Source organism: Lissotriton helveticus, chromosome 4_1, assembly GCF_964261635.1.
Source record: "Lissotriton helveticus chromosome 4_1, aLisHel1.1, whole genome shotgun sequence".
NCBI lineage: Eukaryota > Metazoa > Chordata > Amphibia > Caudata > Salamandridae > Lissotriton > Lissotriton helveticus.
In genome coordinates this window covers 698,278,989-698,301,494 of record NC_136063.1, presented here as the reverse complement: position 1 = coordinate 698,301,494, position 22,506 = coordinate 698,278,989, and the positions used below count along the sequence as shown (strand labels likewise).

The 22,506-nt window shown below is 44.8% G+C and overlaps 1 protein-coding gene across 2 annotated transcripts; it reads left to right on the top strand.

Moving 5' to 3' along the window:
- Positions 1-866: 866 nt before the first annotated feature.
- Positions 867-21,850, top strand: LOC144827300 (uncharacterized). Of its 2 annotated transcripts, XM_078685666.1 has the most exons (5): positions 867-1,492; positions 12,800-12,835; positions 19,030-19,467; positions 19,822-20,037; positions 21,552-21,850. In XM_078685666.1, the coding sequence occupies exons 3-5, from the start codon at positions 19,030-19,032 to the stop codon at positions 21,837-21,839; spliced, it is 942 nt and encodes a 313-aa protein (XP_078541792.1). In that variant the 5' UTR covers positions 867-1,492; positions 12,800-12,835; the 3' UTR covers positions 21,840-21,850. The 2 variants fall into 2 exon arrangements, with proteins under 2 accessions (XP_078541792.1, XP_078541793.1); XM_078685667.1 differs by lacking the exon at positions 867-1,492 and having other exon boundaries at positions 12,676-12,835.
- The last annotated feature ends 656 nt before the right edge of the window (positions 21,851-22,506 follow it).

Genomic DNA, 22,506 nt, shown 5'->3' with positions numbered 1-22,506 from the left:
TTGTGCTAAAGAAAACAAAACTCCGTGTCGTGATGTGAATGACCCAACTACGTTATAGGGGCTACCCTCCCGCAGATACCCCGAGCAACAGTGCCCGCACTACCGAGCGTTCTGTTATGCCACATCTCTCAGCTTACAGATCCCTTCTCTCTTTCTATTCCTCTACACATTTCTGCCTCTTTCACTCTCTCTTCCAACTCTCTCCCCCCTCTCCATTTACTTAGACAAATCTTGGTGAGGCACAGGCAGCAACAGTGCAAGCTTCCACCACACACGTAGCAGGTACAGCACAGGCAAATAGGCGTGCAAGCTTCCCTTACACATGGAACAGGTACATCACTGACAGCAGCAGTGCAAGCTTCCCTCAGTAACACGTACACACAGCAGCATTACCTATGCACTTCCTTAACAATCCGCAGCATGACATCTATCTTCCAATAAACAAATATAACACATCCAGTTTATGAACATTTTTACACACGCCACACACAACTGCAGCTCTTACTGCATGCCTCAACAACGCACATGCAAAGAACTGTTAATGCATACTTACAACACGTACACATACATCAACAACAACGATTCCAGTATTTAAAAGTAGCCACACACACATTAAGTTCCGCATCCGCTGCAATGTTCTCTATTTTCATAATAAAGTTAACCTCACAACTTTGAGGCAGAATATTACAAGAGTTTTAAGTTACAAAGGCCAACTTTGTATACTTTGGAACGCTTTATATATACCATTTGTACGGTTAACTTGCACCACACAGTTCAAGTCGAATTAGAGTAAGGGAAAAAAAAAGGCTTTTGCTTTGTCAGTTGAGAGCGAACTCTTATGAGCCATTAAGGGAGTTGCCCAGGGAAGTCTACTGTCGCGCCAATGTCGAAACTCCATCTGCATACACATTCAAACATTCACACTTCCAAGTCGCACACATCATCTAGTGTGACTTTTCCTTGGGGCAAGGGAAGGACTAAAACCTTTGATCCTTTCTTAAAGTAAAAACCAAAAAAAAGGTTTTTTCAACGTTAGCCCCTATTTAAGCTGGGGGACGGATCACTTTGAATCAGACTCTATTTTTACCTGCGAGAACAGAACTCGGACTTACAGAAGGACGCTGTACTTCCTGATAACGACCAACAGCCACTGAAAAAATCCGCCATTCAATCTTCCAAAGTAAGTGCATGGAACTTTTATTTCAATACCCCTAAGGGACAGCATTGATACATTAACTTCAGTTTATTATAGCGTTTACTATCTCCACATTGCACCTGTGTCAAATTATTCTCCAACATGTTATTTTGGAACACTAAATGTTCGCTGTTAATATTTATCAAAGTAATACGTCATTTATCAAGCAGGTCATAGCTTTTGTTTGAACATACCGATACATATGTTTTTTTTTTATCGTTCTATCTTGTAGGTTATTCAGAAACATTCGACTTTTCATTGAAAGGGTAAAAGAAACGGCGCCCAAACATATATCATGTAAGTACATCCAACTGTTCACTCTGCTAACCGTTTTTGATTTCGTTCATAACACTTCAACTCACCACACAGAACATTTCTACCACTAATTAAAGGCACAACATGACTTTCACACATCTCTCAGCTTACAGATTCCTTCGCTCTTTCTTTTCCTCTCAACGTTTCAGCCTCTTTCACTCTCTCTTCCAACTCTCTCCCCCCTCTCCATTTACTTACACAAATCTCGCATATACCCCAACCAGCGGTGCACGCACTACCAATCCTTCTGTTATGCCACATCTCGCTGCTTAGATTCATTCCCTCTTTCTTTTAACTCTCCACCTTCCTGCCTGTTTCACTTTCTCTTCCAACTCTCACCCCCCTCTCAATTTACTTACACAAATATCGCATATACCCCAAGCAGCTGTGCCCGCACGACCAATCCTTCTGTTATGCCACATCTCGCAGCTTCGATTCCTTCGCTCTTTCTTTTTTTTTTTTTTTTTTTTTTATTTGTTTATCATGCAAGAATAACAGCACATTACAATGTACGAGGAGCCCTTCGCCTACAACCCATCACGGGCCGGCGGCGGACTGCCTCGCCACAATCATGACATTTACATGTAGCAAGCAGAAGGACCTATAGATCAAGGTTAAGGTCTCGTTATCAATACGGATCAAGCAGGGCAACCCCCGCCCACTACTTCTGTCTGCGTTGCGGTGTGCATTGCGTGTATATAAACAACGTGGTGCATGTTCATCATTTTCTCCCAACCAAAGTCCCATCCCATGAACCCCCCCCCCCCACAACTGGTCCCATGTGCGTGCTTCTCGTGTGTGGTAGTGTGCGTCCCGGTGGGGCGTTATGGCTCGTGCCACTCTCCATTTCCCAGTATTCCAGCAGGTGGCTCCTGATGACTCACATAGGCAGCGGTGTGATGGCCACTCCCACCTAGTGATATGCAATAGTGTAGTGTGCAGCCCTATCCGGGCTCCATGTGTAGGTCATTATCCTGGTCGCCTCCCTCCCCCTCCGTGGAGGCATCCCCGTCTGTTCTGGAGGTTAGGTAAGTCTGGTACAACCCCCAGAAGTTTTTGGGGCGGCTTCTGGGCGGGAGGAGCTCACTGTATGCGTCTGCCTGAGTGTTGCAGTATTTCATGTCACTAGACCATCTCTTCAGTGTAGGGAGGGGACCCCTCATCCAGCACAGTGCCACCACCCTTTTCGCAAGGAGCAAGCCCATGCTCACCAGCTTTCTCACCGTGACTGGTATCTGCTTTGTGTATCCCATCAGTGCGAGGGCCGGGCTAAGGGACAAGTCCAGTTCCACTATACTGCTAAGTTCTGCAAATACGCAGGCCCAGTACTTCTGAACTCCCGGGCACCACCAGGCTAAATGTAGGAAGTCCGCTATTGGCGCATGACATCTCTCACAGTGTGGCGTGTCCCGTAGGCCGTACCTGTGCAACCGTTCCGGCGTGTGATACACACGTTGCAAGAATTTAAAGTGAATCAATCGGTGCCGCCCGTTCAGGGAAATGCGCCTGGAGGCCGCGCAGCAGTACCCCCACATGTCGTCATCGATTGGAGTCCCTAGGTCAGTCTGCCATGCTAATCTCGCCCTAGTGTAGTGCAGTGCCGTGTGCTCATGGCCTATCCTATACAGCCTAGAAATCAGTTTCTTCGGGTTCTCGGTGTCTATGGTGTATACCAGTTCCGGGACTTCAGGGGGTTCCTCCAGGTCGGGACCCAAAAGATCCAGCAGCGCACTCCTCACTCTATGGTACTGAAAGCGCTGAAGCGCTGAGGCACGCTCCACTCCATGCGCGAGTTGATCCCACGTCTTCACCTTCCCTTGCACAAAGAGGTCACCCATGGTGCGTGCGCCTAAGTCGTTAAGGGCCTTGTACACACCTGGCTCCGCCAAAGTCGGGAGCCATAGCGCCCATTGTATCGGCATGTTGGGTGCATACATCAGTACTTTGTCCTGGCGCTGCAATATAGAATGCCAGGCATGGTTAGTGGACAGGAGGGAGTCTAGCACTCCCACTCTGCGGTCTCTGGGTCCGCATATGGTTGCTGGAAGTGGGGTGGGATCCGCGAACAGTCGCTCCAGGATCACATGCGGGATGGCCGGGTCCCCATGTATCCAGGTGTGGAGATGGGAAGCCTGTGCAATCCTGTAGTACCGCTCCAGGTCTGGAGCAGCCAGACCTCCCTGCTCGTACGGTAATTGTAGCGCCTTCCATTGTACTCTAGGTTGCTTACCGGCCCACGCTAGTCTCACCAGTAATTTGTTAATGGTCGCAAAAAAGGCCTTCGAGAGGACCAACGGGAGGTTATTGAAGAGAAATAGAAATCTCGGGAGTATTACCATTTTCATCATAGCTATTCTGCCCATCAGCGACAGGGGGAGCTTAATCCAAATCTCCACGTCGTCTACAAGTTTACCGTAGGCTACCCCGTAGTTCTCCCTTAGCATCACTTCTGAATCCGTGTGGAGCACGATGCCTAAATACCTCACCGGTTCCGTGGACCATTGGAGCGGGTAATCCATCTCAAAAGGCTCGGTGATAGGGGTCAGCGGGAAGGCCACTGATTTAGGCCAGTTGACCTTAAGCCCCGAGAGTGCGCCAAACCTCACCACTTCCCTCAAGACTGAAGACAAGTTATTGGCCGGGTCTCTGACGTACAGCAGAGTGTCATCCGCGTACGTGGATATGCCGATCTTGTAAGTAGGGTAGTTGATGGCTTCATAGGAGTGGTATTCCCGCATCGCGCACGCTAGCGGCTCCGCCACCAGTGCATAGAGTAGCGGGGAGAGGGGGCACCCCTGTCTCGTGCCTCTGCTAATGGCAATCGGCTCCGAGACCGCGTCCCCTAGCCTGATCCTCGCCGTGGGCATATGGTAAAGCGCGCCTAGAAGTTGGAGGAATAACTCCCCCAGTCCCAGCTTTTTCAGTACCCTACGCATGAAGGGCCATTCCACAGAGTCAAAGGCCTTCTCCATATCGAGGAACACCGCCACAGCCTTAGTGTCATGCCTAGTGTGCTGCATGGCCCCCATGACAGTCCGTATATTATAAGTGAGATTCCTTGCTGGGATAAACCCTGCCTGCTCCGGGGCTACCAACTCCGGGGCTACCAGTGCCAGTCTGGTCGCCAGGACCTTAGCATAAAGCTTAGCGTCCACGTTAAGTAGGGACAGGGGGCGGTATGAACCTGGAAGATCAGGCGGCTTGCCCGGCTTCAAGATTGTGACGATGAGCGCCTCTCTCATCGAGAGCGGCATAACGCCGTACTCGCATATCTCATCAAAGAGGGTGGAGAGGTAAGGCAACAACTTGTCCTTGTACGCCTTATAGAATGCCACCGTCAGCCCGTCTATCCCGGGGGCACTTTCGGACCTCATGGTGTCTAGCGCGTCCGAAATCTCCTCACGGAGTATAGGGGACATCAGGAATTCCCTCTGCCAGTTATCGAGGAACGGCATCTGAATATAGTCTAAATAGTTGTCAATTTGGGCGTCTACCCCAGTGATCTTGGTGGTATATAGGTCCTCATAGAATCTCCGAAATTCCACTAGAATGTCACCCTCCGTAGTGACTCTCTCCCCCCCCGGGGTTCGCAGCTCAGGGATTGTCTGCCTGCGCCTAGTGCCCTTCATTATCCTAGCTAGCAGTGCCCCGGGGCGATCTCCTTCTCCATAAGAGCGAGCTGTCGCGTACTTACCCAGGTGTTTAACCTCTCTATCCGCCTCCTCCTGAAATTCTATTAGTAGGTCCTGCAAGGACTCATCCCCAAGTGGGGTCGGGTCTAAGAGCTGGCAGCGTTCACAGTCCGCGATCTGCCCCTCAAGATATTTAAGCCTGTTCCTAATAGCCTTGAGGACACTGGAGTGTTTTGCCATGACTACCCCTCTGACGTAAACCTTGAATGCCTCCCAGACTGTCCCGAACCTGTCCACTGAGCCTACGTTAGTGGCGAAGTAGGTGTCTATGTCCTCCCCCAGGTCAGCCCTAAACGCCTCATCTAGCAGTGAGTATGGCGGGAAGCGCCACGTGAACGGAGGGATCCTCTGCTTGGGAGTGGTCAGTACCAGCACCACTGGGGAGTGGTCCGACAGGGTGCGGGGGAGCACCCTGCAGCCCCGAACCATGGGAAGCAGTGTGTGCGAGGACAGCCAGTTATCTATCCTGGTATGGATGTTATGATACGCGGAGTAGTGTGTGTATCCCCCCTTGTCGATGTGCCTATCTCTCCAGACGTCTACCAGCCCCAGTCGCAACATTTCAGCCTGCATCTGCAGAGCGGCCGCCGCCGGGCGACGGGGGGGGCCCGCCGACCTATCCAGCTCTGCATTGAATGTGAAGTTGAAGTCCCCCCCCCAAAGCATCCGATCAGCGGGGCAGCCGGCGCAGTGGGCCGCCATTGCCGCATAGAAGTCAGGGGCATCGTAGTTCGGACCGTAGATGTTCATGACTAGTATGTCGTGGCCCTTGCCCACGCACCTGCTCAACACAAACCTTCCTTCCGGGTCCGCTTTCAGTAGTGTGAGAGACAACTTAGATTTCGGGTTGACCCATGTAAGAACCCCCCTTGCATGTGTGGTGAAGCCCGCGTAAGTGGCGTGTCCCTGAAGCCCCCTGTGCGTGAGCATGTTGCTGGTGTCAGGCAAGTGAGTTTCCTGCAAGAGTGCCAGGTCTATGTGGTGCCGAAGTAGGTACTGCAGCACCTTGCGGAGTTTTCTGTAATCATTTAGCCCCCTAACGTTCCATGTGACAGCCTTGAGAGTCTCTGTGTCACTCAAGAGGTCATCCTGTGATGCATCAACCATGGTCCCTAAAAGAGCACATTAACGTCAAGGCCCTGCCATTCACCACTCCCCTCCGTACATAGCAGCCGTACACGCCCTCCGAGGAGCATAACATTTCACAGCACAATCTGGACCCCCCCCCGAACAGTCCTGAACCCATAACCCCCACCTCCCCCCCCACCCACAGCACACCAACCCCAACCTGGTGCGGCCGAGCCCTCCAACTCCCACGTCCCCCCGCCTCCCACAGTCACCCAACCCCCAACCTGGCGTGACCGAAATTCCAGTGCCCCTCCCCCCCCCCGCATTCACACCCATGCAACAATTCCCCATTTCAGCTCGGTCCGAGCCGTAATCGCTGTAAGCGCTGGGGCAGAGGTAGCCTGAGTAGTCTTTATGTCGTCCTCCTCCCCACTGGGACTATCAAACAGTGTCCTTCAGCATGCCCCTTCGCCAGCGCCCCGTTAACAAGATTCAGCAGTGTCTGCTAAGCTCCACAGTTCACCATTGTGCGCGAGTGCTCACCTCTCCGGCCCTCCACCCCCAGATTCTCCAGTACCCTCCTGTGTCTCGCAAATGGGAGCCAAGTCCCGCCTAGGGCAGTTCCAGTAGCGCAAGCGCAGCCCCCCAGCGGTCCCAGTACATAACACACAAATCTCACCCACAGTGCATCGAGTACCAGTCCAAGGCCTGTGGCGGTGCGCCCCTGAGCGGCTATCTCCATTAGGCCTACGAGGGGAATCAGGGGTGCTGAAGCGATCAGTTACTCGGGTTGCACTGCTGACCGCCCTCCGTTATTCAGTCCTGTTCCTCGAGGTCCCCATTGCAGTTCCGTTCCGCCGGGTGTGGGCTCGGACTCCCCCGGGCATCTTTCATCCAAACCTTCAAGGATTTTTGCAGTTCTTTAGGATCCGTGAAGAAATGCGAGTGCCCCTGCCTATTGATGCGTAGTCTCGCTGGGTATAACATGGCGTAGTCCAGGCCCAGGTCTCTGAGTTGCTGTTTGTACGGAACAAATCTCCGTCTCTCCTCCTGGACCTTAGAAGTGAAGTCAGGGTATAGCGATATGTCCATTCCCTCGTACTGTAGTTTGCCCTTTTCATGGGCCGCTCTGAGGGCTGCATCTCTATCCCTGTAATTTAGCAATTTAGCTATAATCGGCCTAGGGTTGGCGCCCGGGGGGGGCCTCGGGCCGAGGGTGCGATGGGCGCGTTCCACTATGAACATCGGCGAGAAGGTGTCGTCCCCCAGCATCGTCTTCAGGAGCTTTTCAATAAACAGTTCCATTTTGCCCGTTTGGGTCGATTCAGCCACGCCCGTGACGCGGATGTTGGAGCGCCGGGAACGCGCCTCCAAGTCCTCCGACTTCTCCTGGATGACCTGAAGTAGTCTACCAAATTGCTTACGGTCAGAGTCCCACTCGGTTTGTGCCTCCTCTGCCTCGGTGAGCCTGCGTTCTGCCATGTCCAGTCTCTCCGCGTGCTTGTCCACTCTTTCTGTCATCCGGTCCATCCGATAGGCCAGTGCATCAATCTTGCTTCCAATGGCCGACATACCCTCCTGCAGCCCTTTCTCCATAGTGGTAAGCATCTCTTTGATTTCGGCACATAGTGAGGGACTCCGGTCACCAGTCGTGTTCGGGGACTGGGCTGCCGGTCGTTCCGGTTCCTTCTGCCTTCGCTGTTCGAACGCCAGCTTCGTTTGCGTCCGGTCTCCCTTGACCATCGTGAAGATTCGGGGAGGCAGTGGCACTTTCCGACGGGGAACTCACTGTATGCCTGATCTATGCGTTTGCACTCTCGCTGGCGGTGAAAGGCTGCAGTGGCGCTGTAAGCTGGGCTGCGTGGGGAGCGTGGCCTGCTGGGGCCTGGTGTCGCCACTTATGCCCGTGATTGTCCTCCGGAATGGCGGGGAGGTCGCCCTCCAGTATCCCCAATATGGCCCAGGGCAGCAAAAGAGGGTGTATGCCAGTTCGAGGCCCGGGCCGAGCCTACCTTCTGGGTGTTCCGCGGCCGCCACGTGGTCCGCAACCTGCCCTGCAGGCACACCGGCGTCTCCCTCGCCTCCCCCTCCGGCTCTCAGGCGTGTGTCAGCTGCTCCGCTGCAGCTCCGGTGCGTGGTTCCGCCGCGTGAGGCAGTCAGGGGGCCAGCCACTGCCAAGTATCATCCGACCCCCAGCCGACCGCTCGCTCCTGCCGCACGTCGGGTGACGTCACTCGGCCTCGCCGGGCAGGAAAGGCCGGGGATTCGGGCCTGGTCCGGCGCCAGAAGGGCAGTCGGTCAAAGTAGGGTTTCCCTGGGCCGATTTCCGCCAAAGTTGCAGGCGGAGGTCCGTTAGGGATAGGGGGGACGACGTCCGCTGGCTAGTTGTGTGTGGCACTGCTGATGAAGGATTAATGCCGGATAGACGGTGGCGCTGGCTCGGAGCTCCGCACTTACGCGTCCGCCATTGACGCCGGCTAGCTCCGCCCCCTTTCCTTCGCTCTTTCTTTTACTCTCCACGTTTCTGCCTCTTTCACTCGCTCTTCCAACTCTATCCCCCCTCTCCATTTACTTAGACAAATCTCGCAGATACCCCGAGCAGCTGTGCATGCACTACCAATCCTTCTGTTATGCCACATCTCGCAGCTTAGATTCCTTCGCTCTTTCTTTTACTCTCCACGTTTTTGCCTCTTTCACTCTCTCTTCCAACTCTCTCCCCCCTCTCCATTTACTTAGACAAATCTCTCAGATACCCCGAGCAGCTGTGCACGCACTACCAATCCTTCTGTTATGCCACATCTAGCAGCTTACATTCCTTTGCTCTTTCTTTTACTCTCCACGTTTTTGCCTCTTTCACTCTCTTTCCAACTCTCTCCCCCCTCTCCATTTACTTAGACAAATCTCTCAGATACCCCGAGCAGCTGTGCCCGCACTACCAATCCTTCTGTTATGCCACATCTCGCAGCTTAGATTCATTCCCTCTTTCTTTTAACTCTCCACGTTTCTGCCTTCCAACCTCATTGTTGAAACTTTAGTCACCATCTCCTGTTTGTCGTACCCCAAGCAGCGGTGCACGCACTACAAATCCTTCTGTTATGCCACATCTCGCAGCTTAGATACATTCCCTCTTTCTTTTAACTCTCCACGTTTCTGCCTGTTTCACTCTCTCTTCCAACTCTCACCCCCCTCTCCATTTACTTACACAAATCTCGCAGATACCCCAAGCAGCGGTGCACGCACTACCAATCCTTCTGTTATGCCACATCTCGCAGCTTAGATTCATTCCCTCTTTTTTTTAACTCTCCACGTTTCTGCCTTCCAACCTCATTGTTGAAACTTTAGTCACCATCTCCTGTTTGTCGTTGCACGCACTACCAATCCTTCTGTTATGCCACATCTCGCAGCTTAGATTCATTCCCTCTTTCTTTTAACTCTCCACGTTTCTGCCTTCCAACCTCATTGTTGAAACTTTAGTCACCATCTCCTGTTTGTCGTACCCCAAGCAGCGGCGCACGCACTACAAATCCTTCTGTTATGCCACATCTCGCAGCTTAGATACATTCCCTCTTTCTTTTAACTCTCCACGTTTCTGCCTGTTTCACTCTCTCTTCCAACTCTCACCCCCCTCTCCATTTACTTACACAAATCTCGCAGATACCCCAAGCAGCGGTGCACGCACTACCAATCCTTCTGTTATGCCACATCTCGCAGCTTAGATTCATTCCCTCTTTCTTTAAAACTCTCCACGTTTCTGCCTTCCAACCTCATTGTTGAAACTTTAGTCACCATCTCCTGTTTGTCGTTGCACGCACTACCAATCCTTCTGTTATGCCACATCTCGCAGCTTAGATTCATTCCCTCTTTCTTTTAACTCTCCACATTTCTGCCTTCCAAACTCATTGTTGAAACTTTAGTCACCATTTCCGGTTTGTCGTACCCCAAGCAGCGGCGCACGCACTACCAATCCTTCTGTTATGCCACATCTCGCAGCTTAGATTCATTCCCTCTTTCTTTTAACTCTCCACGTTTCTGCCTGGTTCACTCTCTCTTCCAACTCTCACCCCCTCTCCATTTACTTACACAAATCTCGCAGATACCCCAAGCAGCGGTGCACGCACTAACAATCCTTCTGTTATGCCACATCTCGCAGCTTAGATTCATTCCCTCTTTCTTTTAACTCTCCACGTTTCTGCCTGTTTCACTCTCTCTTCCAACTCTCACCCCCCTCTCCATTTACTTACACAAATCTTGCAGATACCCCAAGCAGCGTTGCACGCACTACCAATCCTTCTGTTATGCCACATCTCGCAGCTTAGATTCATTCCCTCTTTCTTTTAACTCTCCACGTTTCTGCCTGTTTCACTCTCTCTTCCAACTCTCACCCCCCTCTCCATTTACTTACACAAATCTTGCAGATACCCCAAGCAGCGGTGCACGCACTAACAATCCTTCTGTTATGCCACATCTCCACCGCTGTTAATAAATACACAACACAGGTTCAAGGTCCACCGTGATAGACCAAGGAGGTCTATATGTGGGTCTTCTTTAGACCACCAATGTCACATTACAGGACTATATGTAGTTGTGTCACCCAGTTGTTGTATGTTTGTGGACAGCCCTGTGCGTTTTTCCCCTGCGAGTTTAAAAACCATATGCCCCAATGGAAATGCCCCCGTTATATTGTATTTCTGTCCGTATCAGAATTAGGCTGTAAAGTTAAAGGGCACCCATAATGAACGTCATTTTGAGTTAGAGTTACAAATGCCCTCTTAACCAAGGCAAAGTGGTGACTGAGACCTTTGGCTGCGTGATTTCAGCCAGGGCCCTACGTTTTTTAGGTGTACCCCTTTAAAAAGACTGATGACTTACCACCTGTAAGCGGGTTGTGCAGTCACCATTGCTGCTGAGCTCCTTTGCCTTCTACATTGTAAATGGACTGGTGAGTGCTGCACACAATAGAGTGTATGCTGCACAAAATAGAGGGCTCCTTTTTGCTGCCTCTTTCACTCTCTCTTCCAACTCTCTCCCCCCTCTCCATTTACTTACACAAATCTCGCAGACACCCCGAGCAGCTGTGCCCGCACTACCAATCCTTCCGTTATGCCACATCTCGCAGCTTAGATTCCTTCGCTCTTTCTTTTACTCTCCACGTTTTTGCCTCTTTCACCTCTCTCTTCCAACTCTCTCCCCCCTCTCCATTTACTTAGACAAATCTCGCAGATACCCCGAGCAGCTGTGCACGCACTACCAATCCTTCTGTTATGCCACATCTCGCAGCTTAGATTCCTTCGCTCTTTCTTTTACTCTCCACGTTTTTGCCTCTTTCACTCTCTTTTCCAAGTCTCTCCCCCCCCTCCATTTACTTACACAAATCTCGCAGATACCCCGAGCAGCTGTGCACGCTCTACTAATCCTTCTGTTATGCCACATCTCGCACCTCTGATTCCTTCGCTTTTTCTTTTACTCTCCACGTTTTTACCTCTTTCACTCTCTCTTCCAACTCTATCCCCCCTCTCCATTTACTTAGACAAATCTCGCATATACCCCAAGCAGCTGTGCACGCACTACCAATCCTTCTGTTATGCCACACCTCGCAGCTTACATTCCTTTGCTCTTTCTTTTCTTTTCCTATCAACGTTTCTGCCTCTTTCACTCTCTCCTCCAACTCTCTCCCCCCCTCTCCATTTACTTACACAAATCTCGCATATACCCCAAGCAGCTGTGCACGCACTACCAATCCTTCTGTTATGCCACATCTCGCAGCTTAGATTCCTTCGCTCTTTCTTTTACTCTCCACGTTTTTGCCTCTTTCACTCTCTTTTCCAAGTCTCTCCCCCCCCTCCATTTACTTACACAAATCTCACAGATACCCCGAGCAGCTGTGCACGCTCTACTAATCCTTCTGTTATGCCACATCTCGCACCTCTGATTCCTTCGCTTTTTCTTTTACTCTCCACGTTTTTACCTCTTTCACTCTCTCTTCCAACTCTATCCCCCCTCTCCATTTACTTAGACAAATCTCGCATATACCCCAAGCAGCTGTGCACGCACTACCAATCCTTCTGTTATGCCACACCTCGCAGCTTACATTCCTTTGCTCTTTCTTTTCTTTTCCTATCAACGTTTCTGCCTCTTTCACTCTCTCCTCCAACTCTCTCCCCCCCTCTCCATTTACTTACACAAATCTCGCATATACCCCAAGCAGCTGTGCCCGCACTACCAATCCTTCTGTTATGCCACATTTCTCAGCTTACAGATCCCTTCGCTCTTTCTTTTCCTCTCCACGTTTCTGCCTCTTACACTATCTCTTCCAACTCTCTCCCTCCCTCTCCATCTACTTACACAAATCTCACAGATACCCCGAGCAGCAGTGACAGCACTTCCAAGCGTTCTGTTATGCCACATCTCTCAGTTTACAGATTCCTTTGCTCTTTCTTTTAAAAGAATTGCATTAACAAAATGTTAAGTACTTCACGTGAAGACTTACAAAAGATATATTATAACCAACATTTCTTTCTTCTCCTTTCAGATTATTCAAACAACAACGAAAGAAACACAAGTTAAGGTAAATACTACTTTGCCAGTTAGGGCAAAGATTGTCAAAAGTTTATACCTTACAGTCCCCCCAATAAATTAGGTACTCGGAAAAGGTTTTTAATTTAAAATTGGTGCAAACATACTTTTATTATAACATCTAAGATGCATAGATGCTTGAAAGCAAGTTACCATCAAGGGAATAGAAAATTTAATAGCAAATCACAAGGTAAGCAATGCTTACCAAATAGTGTTTTTGCTGTCTTGCACAATTTATGCAAACCAGTAACTACTTGGAACTCTAATGATCTGCATTATATCATGGACTGTGGGGACGCTTTATATCTACAAATGCATTCTATTAACAAAGAAACACTTATGCATCCAGATGACTTGCCAAGGTATATAGACCACAATCAAGAGATATATTCACTCACGCTACGAAACGCTTACTACGGTGATGTCCTTAAACGTTTTGATAAAGCGTACCCAGATATTAGCACAGCATTAAATGTAACTCTTAATAAGCATTGTGGTGTTATACTTTGTATGGATGTATATGTTATAGCAATTTTCAAACATATGCAAACATACTTTGTATTTGATTCACATAGCAGGGACGATGAAGGCATGCCTCATTCTAATGGAACATGTGTTACAATTGCATTTCATTCTTTTGAAGGGCTGATTCAATATGTTGTGAAACTAGCATATCAGTTTACACATCAGGCTGATCAATGTGTCCAATTTGAATTAACACCACTAGATATAAAAATCATTCAGAGGAAATCTTTTACTAAAGCACTTACTGTGCACAATAAAAATAGGCACCTACCGCAAGAAAGAAACATTTGGGTACATACTACTGAATGTACTCCTAATCAGACTATAACATCAACTACAATGTCTTCATATAATGTACAGAATCAAAGTAAGCCAGGGAATAGCAATTTATCACAATTACCAGGAAATAGTAAATCTATACAGGGAACAAAGAAATGTTCTCCGAAAAGAAAAAGGGATTCAAGTACATGTCCACAAAAAGTGGTAAAAAGGAAAAACAATTATGCAGCTGAAGAAGACAATTCCAACTGTCAACACATTGGTATTGCTCAAAAAAGACCAAAATTAAAGAAGTGTCAAAGGCAGAAACGAGGTAAACAAATACATACAATTATTAGGAAATTCCACCGTGAAATATTGCATGGGCCAGAGTACATTTGTACTCTTTGCAATCAATTGTGGCATAAACCAACGGTGAGAAATACAGGCAGTGTTAGCCAATCCGAAATTTTCAGAAAGTGTAACATTAGTACGAAGAAAACAAATTTAATTTGTATCACTTGCTATTATTACATTCGCAAAGATAAAATACCACCATGTTCAATTCTAAATGGCATGGGCTTCCCAAATGTACCAGCTGAATTAGAATTATATGATTTAGAAGAACGATTAGTTTCACCTAGGATACCATTCTTACAAATTCGGACTCTGCCACGCGGTTTTCAAAAATCGTTATCAGGTGCAGTAGTTAATGTACCTGCAGATGTTATGACAACTGTTACCATTTTACCAAGGCAAATTAATGACGCCATGACAATCCCAGTGAAATTAAAAAGGAAATTAGTCTATAAATCATATACACATTATGAAAATATTAGACCAAATACTGTAAAAAAGGCAGCTACATGGCTAGCTAAAAATAGTACAATGTTTAATGAATATGGTGTTACTATTAACCCTGACTGGGAGTATATACCTCCAGAAATAGAATATCACAATGAGACTTCGGAGACAAACAATTCATCTGATAGTTCAGACAACATAGAAGCTGGAAATGTGGATACTATGTTAACAAATGAAACTATTACTACAAATTCGGTGAATGTGTTAAGTTTAGCTCCAGCTGAACATAACACGCCAAGAGGTTTATATGAGGATAAAGATTCTGAGTTTTTGGCTTTCCCTACTATTTTTTGTGGTGAACGAAGGCCAAACAATAAGGAAAGGCACATACCGGTACATTATAGTACTATTTGCCAAACAGAGTTAAGAAGTTATGATAGAAGAGTCGCTAAATCTATTAGTAATGTCTTTTTTAAACTGAAGAAATTACATATTAAGCAGATCCACGGTAAAATCAACATTTCCATCAGGAAAAAATTTACAGATGGAAATAAAATAACTGCTAAAGACATAAAATATAATATAGAGAATGTTTTACAGTTTAATGAGGGTTACAAAGTATTAAAAACTATACGCAGTTCACCTCCATATTGGGAAAGTTGCAAAAAAGATATTTTTGCAATGATAAGGCAACTTGGCATACCTACTTTCTTTTTGACTTTATCTGCTGCCGAAACTAAATGGCACCATTTAATAAATATACTATTGAGAGTTAGAAACTTAAAGGAATGCACAGAGGAAGAATTTTTAAACATGTCTTGGGAAACTAAAAGTAAATTAATACAAGAAGATCCGATAACATGTGCAAGACAGTTTGACTATCAAGTTAGGAAATTCTTTAATTGTGTTTTGATGAATGGCACTAATCCTATTGGGGAAATAGTAGACTACTTTTACAGAGTTGAATTCCAACAAAGAGGTTCTCCACATATACATGCATTACTCTGGGTAAACAAAGCACCACTGTATGGTGTTTCACCAGTGGAAGAAGTCAATAGCTTCATTGACAAATATATCACTTGTCATAAGTCTGAGAACCCTACTTTACAACCGTTAATAAATTTACAAAGGCATGGTCATACCAAAAATTGCAGGCGTAAACATCAAAGGACATGCAAATATCAATATCCTAAATACCCAATGTCAACAACGCTTATATTAGAGCCATTAACACTTGAGGGGACAAATAAGCAATGGCAAGATAATATTAAAAGAATACATGAAGCTATGAATAGTACTACTTTTAATACACTTTCTTTTGCCGAATTTTTAGACTTCATTAAAATGGATGATAACGAATATATTACTTCAATACAAACTAGCTTACAAAAAACAACAATTTTTTTTAAACGAACACCAGCCGAATGCTTCATCAATAACTACAATAGTATTCTTTTAGAAGCTTGGCGAGCAAACATAGACTTGCAGTTTATACTGGACCCTTATGCTTGTGCTGTCTACATTATCTCATATATCAGTAAATCTCAAAGAGGAATTAGCAAACTTCTAGCGCAAGCTGCTAAAGAGGTACCAAGCAATAGTAATGTCAAAGATCAACTTAAACACATAGGAAACAAATTCCTCAACTGCACAGAAATTAGTGCTCAAGAAGCAGCATATCTCATTCTTCAAATACCATTAAGGAAAAGCTCACGATCATTTGTATTTATTAATACTAGCCGTCCAGAAAAAAGAACTTATTTAATGCGTGATATGGAAACAATTAATAACTTGCCTGAAAATTCAACTGACATTCAATGTGAAAATATTATTATAAAGTACTGCAAACGCCCACAATCATTAGAGATGTGCACGTTAGCAGACTATGCAGCTAATTTTAACTATGTGAAGAAAAAAACACATGGCAGAGAAATCAATGATAGCGAAGATTTACTTGCAGAACAAAACTTTTACAGCTCAGATGAGGAAGAATTAGAAATAGCATGTAGTCACGGGAATAAAGAACAACAGAAACAGAATTATGATTATGCTTTAAATAAGCGCACACAAGGGAAAATTATACGCTTTTGCAGATTTAACAAAAATAATGAACCAGAAGAGTATTATAGAGAGATATTAATGTTGCACTATCCATGGAGGGAAGAACATAAAATCCAAATAAACAAGGCAACTTACTATGACAGGTATCTGGAAGTTAAAACATTTGTTGACGCACAACTAAAAATCTATAACAAACAGCATGGAGAAGTTACAAACATTCTTCATGAACAGTGTCTTGAAAATGTAATTTCAGCTCCTCTATCACCAACAGTAAATATACAGAGAGAAGACGAAAATAATGAAATAAATAATATATATGATTTGGCGCTAGATTTAGGAATTAGAACTACCACCAATGAACAAACTTCAACTAACTTTTTCTTACCCAATGAGAAATACCAACAACTTATGCAAAACTTAACGGAAGAACAACTACAATTTGTTTACCATCACTTGCATTGGTTTAAAACTACAAGCACTCCATGCTATACTTTTTGCACCGGAGGGGCAGGTGTTGGGAAAAGTTTTGTAATATCTGCACTATATCAAACTTTACTACGTTACTATAACACAAAGGCAGGTGAAAACCCAGACAATGTTTATATCTTACTTACTGCTCCAACTGGAAAGGCTGCCCATAATATTAATGGCAAAACACTGCATAGCACTTTCAAAATACCTGTGTCGCAAAGTTTGACTTATAAACAACTGAGTCATGAACATAGAACTGCTCTACAAATGGAAATGATGCATGTTAGAGTTGTTATTATAGATGAAATTTCAATGGTAGGGCACAATATGTTAAATTTTATACATAACAGGCTACAAGAAATAAAATCATCTAATGAACCATTTGGAGGCATTTCTATTTTAGCCATTGGTGACTTTTACCAATTAAAACCTGTATTTGACAGATACATTTTTCAGGATTCTACACAGTTGTATGGTCCTTTAAGTGCAAACTTATGGAAAGAACATTTTAAAATTTTTGAATTAACAAAAATTATGCGCCAAAAAGAAGATCTTCAATTTGCTCAACTACTAAACCGGTTGAGAGAAGGCAAGCATACTGAAGAAGATATTTCACAAATTAAGCTAAGGGAAATACAACCTGATGAGAGTCTATTAGAAACAATACCATATATCATGTCAACTAATAGAGAAGTTAATGATATTAACCAAAATGTTTTGGAAAAACATTGCAAACATTATCCAGTCTACATAACAGTAGCAAGCGATACCGTAAGTTCTGATTTGTCAGAAAATGTGAAAAAAACAATTCTGAAGCAACTGCCCAAAGATCCACAGAAAACAATGGGCCTTTCACATACATTACACATAGCCTTACAACTTCGTTATGATTTAAGTTGCAATGTGGATGTAAATGATGGTTTAACAAATGGCGCAACTGGTGTTGTACAATTAGTTGAATTGATTAACAATACACCTATTATTGTTTGGTTGTTATTTGAGAATCAGAGTATAGGACAAACCACCAGACAACAATATAAACACTTATATCATTCACAAATTCAAAACACATGGACACCAATACATGCTATATCTAGACATTTTCAATATACTAAGAAATTTATTACCATTATACGGAAGCAATTTCCTTTACGCCAAGCCTCAGCACGGACTATACATCGCACACAAGGTGCAACTATCGAACCACTTTATATACACTTTAATAACAGCAAAATTCATCATTTGCATTATGTTGCTATTAGCAGGGCAAAATCAATACAAAATGTATATGTACAGAATTTTGATGAACGTAAAATATTAGTACATCCACAAGTTAATGATGAAATGCACAGATTAAGGACAGAAATGCCACTTGAAATACATATCCCACAGTTACATACATACACTGCACATTTCAATATAATTGCACACAATATAAGATCACTACAGAAACATTTTACTTCTATGATAGCCGATAGTAATATATTGCAAGCAGACATTATATGCTTAACTGAGATCAACACTACAAGGAAGGCTACAGATAGTGATTTTACGATACAACAATACCATCACATTATATTTGATAAATTTCATACATACAACACTAACCATGGAATGATCATGTACTACAAAAATATTTTTTTTATATTGCCTATTTATGAGACACATGAAGGGATAGACATTTTACATTTTACTGTACATATTCAGAACACGGATTACCTTATTATTATTGTATACAAACCACCACAAAAAAGTATAACTTCTCTTTTGGATTTTATCAAAAATATTACTGATTTTTACCCCACACACAAATTTATCATTATAGGGGATTTTAATGTGGATCTATCTCAACAAAATTCATACACTAAGCAATTAATTGAATTCTTTGAAGCTAAATTACAATGTAATCAACTCATTTCCAGTTACACAACTAACTACCAATCCATTTTAGATCATATATATACAAATGGAAACCTGCACAACTATGGTACATTAGAATGCTATTACAGTGATCATAAAGCAATATGGGTTTGTATTTAACATCTTATAACGCTTTTTCTATTTCAGATGATGTCTATTGAAGAAATCATTAACATTAATACCAATGACAACAAACCATATCAGAAACCCATACGAGTTAATGTAATCAACTGCTCTGGAAAAACTACTTACAAAAATGCAAAACAAGAACAAAAAATTCTATTTCATTTGGCTCTAGCAGATAAAACTGGTACTATGAAATGTACTTGTTATCAAGAAGAATTATACGAGCAAACTCAAAGTAACTGTGGACTACTGATACGCAACTTCATCATCAAAAACAAAACAATTCTAATTACTAAGCAAACAAAAGTTACAAAATTTCCGGCAATGAAAATTGAGGAGGGCCTTATCCAACAAGCGAAGAACATTTTGCATCCGCCTGCACCATCTGCTTCTCCCATTAAGGATATAAAACGTGCAACTCTAAAAAGTCTTATGACCGTTTCTGGGACAATATGTGGCGTAAGTATCAACGCAAATATGTCATCATGTCACAACTAAAAATGCCTAGTTAGCTTACACACACATTACACCTTTGCTAACTTCACTAACAAGCTAAATAAACATAGCATTATACAGTCTGTCACACTATGTAGAAAGCACGAACTTTTTTAACGATAATATGCCAGAGTTTCTCTGTCTACTATAAATACAAGCACTCTCTACAAATCCATTTTTGGAAATAAACAATGCTACCTTTTCTAAAGGAGGTTCTGTTGGGTCCTTAAATATGACACCTTAGATTGCCATTCATACAACGCACTATTACTAAGTGTTTTTTCTTTCCGAATTTAATACAATGTTTCTTTGGTGTAGGAAGAGGACGTAAAGACTGTCTTTATCAATGGAGAAGATACTCCACTGAAATCGATTACTTTAAAAGATGCAACAGATGACATCAAAGTGACACTGTGGAGAGAAGCTACACTATTTAACATACATCTTGGAGATTATGTTACGCTAACTCATGTAACTGTCCATGAATTTAATGCACAGAAAATTTTGAATACAACGAGGCACAGCAAAATAGAGGTAAGCAGACAACTCTGGCTCTTTCAGACACTCTGGCTCTTTCAGACACTCTGGCTCTTTCAGACACTCTGGCTCTTTCAGACACTCTGGCTCTTTCAGACACTCTGGCTCTTTCAGACACTCTGGCTCTTTCAGACACTCTGGCTCTTTCAGACACTCTGGCTCTTTCAGACACTCTGGCTCTTTCAGACACTCTGGCTCTTTCAGACACTCTGGCTCTTTCAGACACACTGGCTCTTTCAGACACTCTGGCTCTTTCAGACACTCTGGCTCTTTCAGACACTCTGGCTCTTTCGGACACTCTGGCTCTTTCGGACACTCTGGCTCTTTCGGACACTCTGGCTCTTTCAGACACTCTGGCTCTTTCAGACACTCTGGCTCTTTCAGACACTCTGGCTCTTTTCAGACACTCTGGCTCTTTTCAGACACTCTGGCTCTTTTCAGACACTCTGGATCTTTTCAGACACTCTGGCTCTTTTCAGACACTCTGGCTCTTTTCCGACACTCTGGCTCTTTCAGACACTCTGGCTCTTTTCAGACACTCTGGCTCTTTTCAGACACTCTGGCTCTTTTCAGACACTCTGGCTCTTTCAGACACTCTGGCTCTTTTCAGACACTCTGGCTCTTTTCAGACACTCTGGCTCCTTTCGCCCACTCTGTACCTTTCGCCCACTCTGTACCTTTTTCCCACTCTGTACCTTTCGCACACTCTGTACCTTTCGCACACTCTGTACCTTTCGCACACTCTGTACCTTTCGCCTACTCTGTACCTTTCGCCCACTCTGTAACTTTTTCCCACTCTGTACCTTTCGCCCACTCTGTACCTTTCGACCACTCTGTACCTTTCGACCACTCTGTACCTTTCGCCCACTCTGTACCTTTCGCACACTCTGTACCTTTCGCACACTCTGTACCTTTCGCACACTCTGTACCTTTCGCACACTCTGTACCTTTCGCCCACTCTGTACCTTTCGCCCACTCTGTAACTTTTTCCCACTCTGTACCTTTCGCCCACTCTGTACCTTTCGACCACTCTGTACCTTTCGCCCACTCTGTACCTTTCGCCCACTCTGTACCTTTCGCCCACTCTGTACCTTTCGCACACTCTGTACCTTTCGCCCACTCTGTACCTTTCGACCACTCTGTACCTTTCGACCACTCTGTAGCTTTCGCACACTCTGTACCTTTCGCACACTCTGTAACTTTTTCCCACTCTGTACCTTTCGCCCACTCTGTACCTTTCGACCACTCTGTACCTTTCGCCCACTCTGTACCTTTCGCCCACTCTGTACCTTTCGCCCACTCTGTACCTTTCGCCCACTCTGTACCTTTCGACCACTCTGTACCTTTCGACCACTCTGTACCTTTCGACCACTCTGTACCTTTCATGCACTCTCTATCACACACACACACTCTTGCTCTCAAACTAAAAATCTTTCTTTCAGACTGGACTTACAAACAAATAAAGTATAAGAATCTAAGGACTAATTGTTGCATTTCTTTTGTCTCAACAGGTAACAGCCCCACCACAGGAAAATATTGACATTCAAATTTATGGCGTCGAAAGCACCAAAGATGAAACCAGTATGATAACTATTAGGGTGACAAACACAGACGTTTATCAATCGATGCCAATTCAAAATGACATACTAATCAAATGGTTTATGTTGGATGATGAGGTGGACAACATTGGAAATGCACTTGTACATTATTTGCCACAAACTTGTGAAGTGGTGTTTTGTAATGGGAAAATCATAAACATTCTAAAAGAGAAAGACGATGAAGACATATGTTCAGAGTAAATATCTCATGTTGCCCTTATCTCTCATTTTTGTATAAAAATTCAAAGTAATTATTATTGTTTTTAATAAAAATTAAAAGGTGTGAAATAAAAACTTTGAACTTCTTTGATCTGGTTTTGGGAAAGGAAGGATACATACAACTACAACTACACTCAACTAATACAACATAGTCACACACATAGAACTATCATGCAATAACACACACACTCTGTACCTTGCGCGAACTCCGATGCTTTAAGCCACTCTGCATCCTTCCGCCACTCTGCGTCATTCAGCCACTCTGCATCATTCAGCCACTCTGCTTCATTCACCCACTATGCTTCATTCACCCACTCTGCTTCATTCACCCACTCTTCTTCATTCACCCACTCTGCTTCATTCACCCACTCTGCTTCATTCAGCCACTCTGCTTCATTCACCCACTCTGCTTCATTCACCCACTCTGCTTCAGTGAGCCACTCGGCTTCAATCACCCAGTCTGCCTCAGTCACCCACTGTGCATCTTTCACCCACTCTGCATCTTTCACCCACTCTGCATCTTTCACCCACTCTACATCTTTCACCCACTATTCATCTTACACCCACATTCTGCATCTTGCACCCACACTCCGCATCTTGCACCCATTCTGGTACAGCACAGGCAACAGCAGTGCAAGCTTCCCTTACA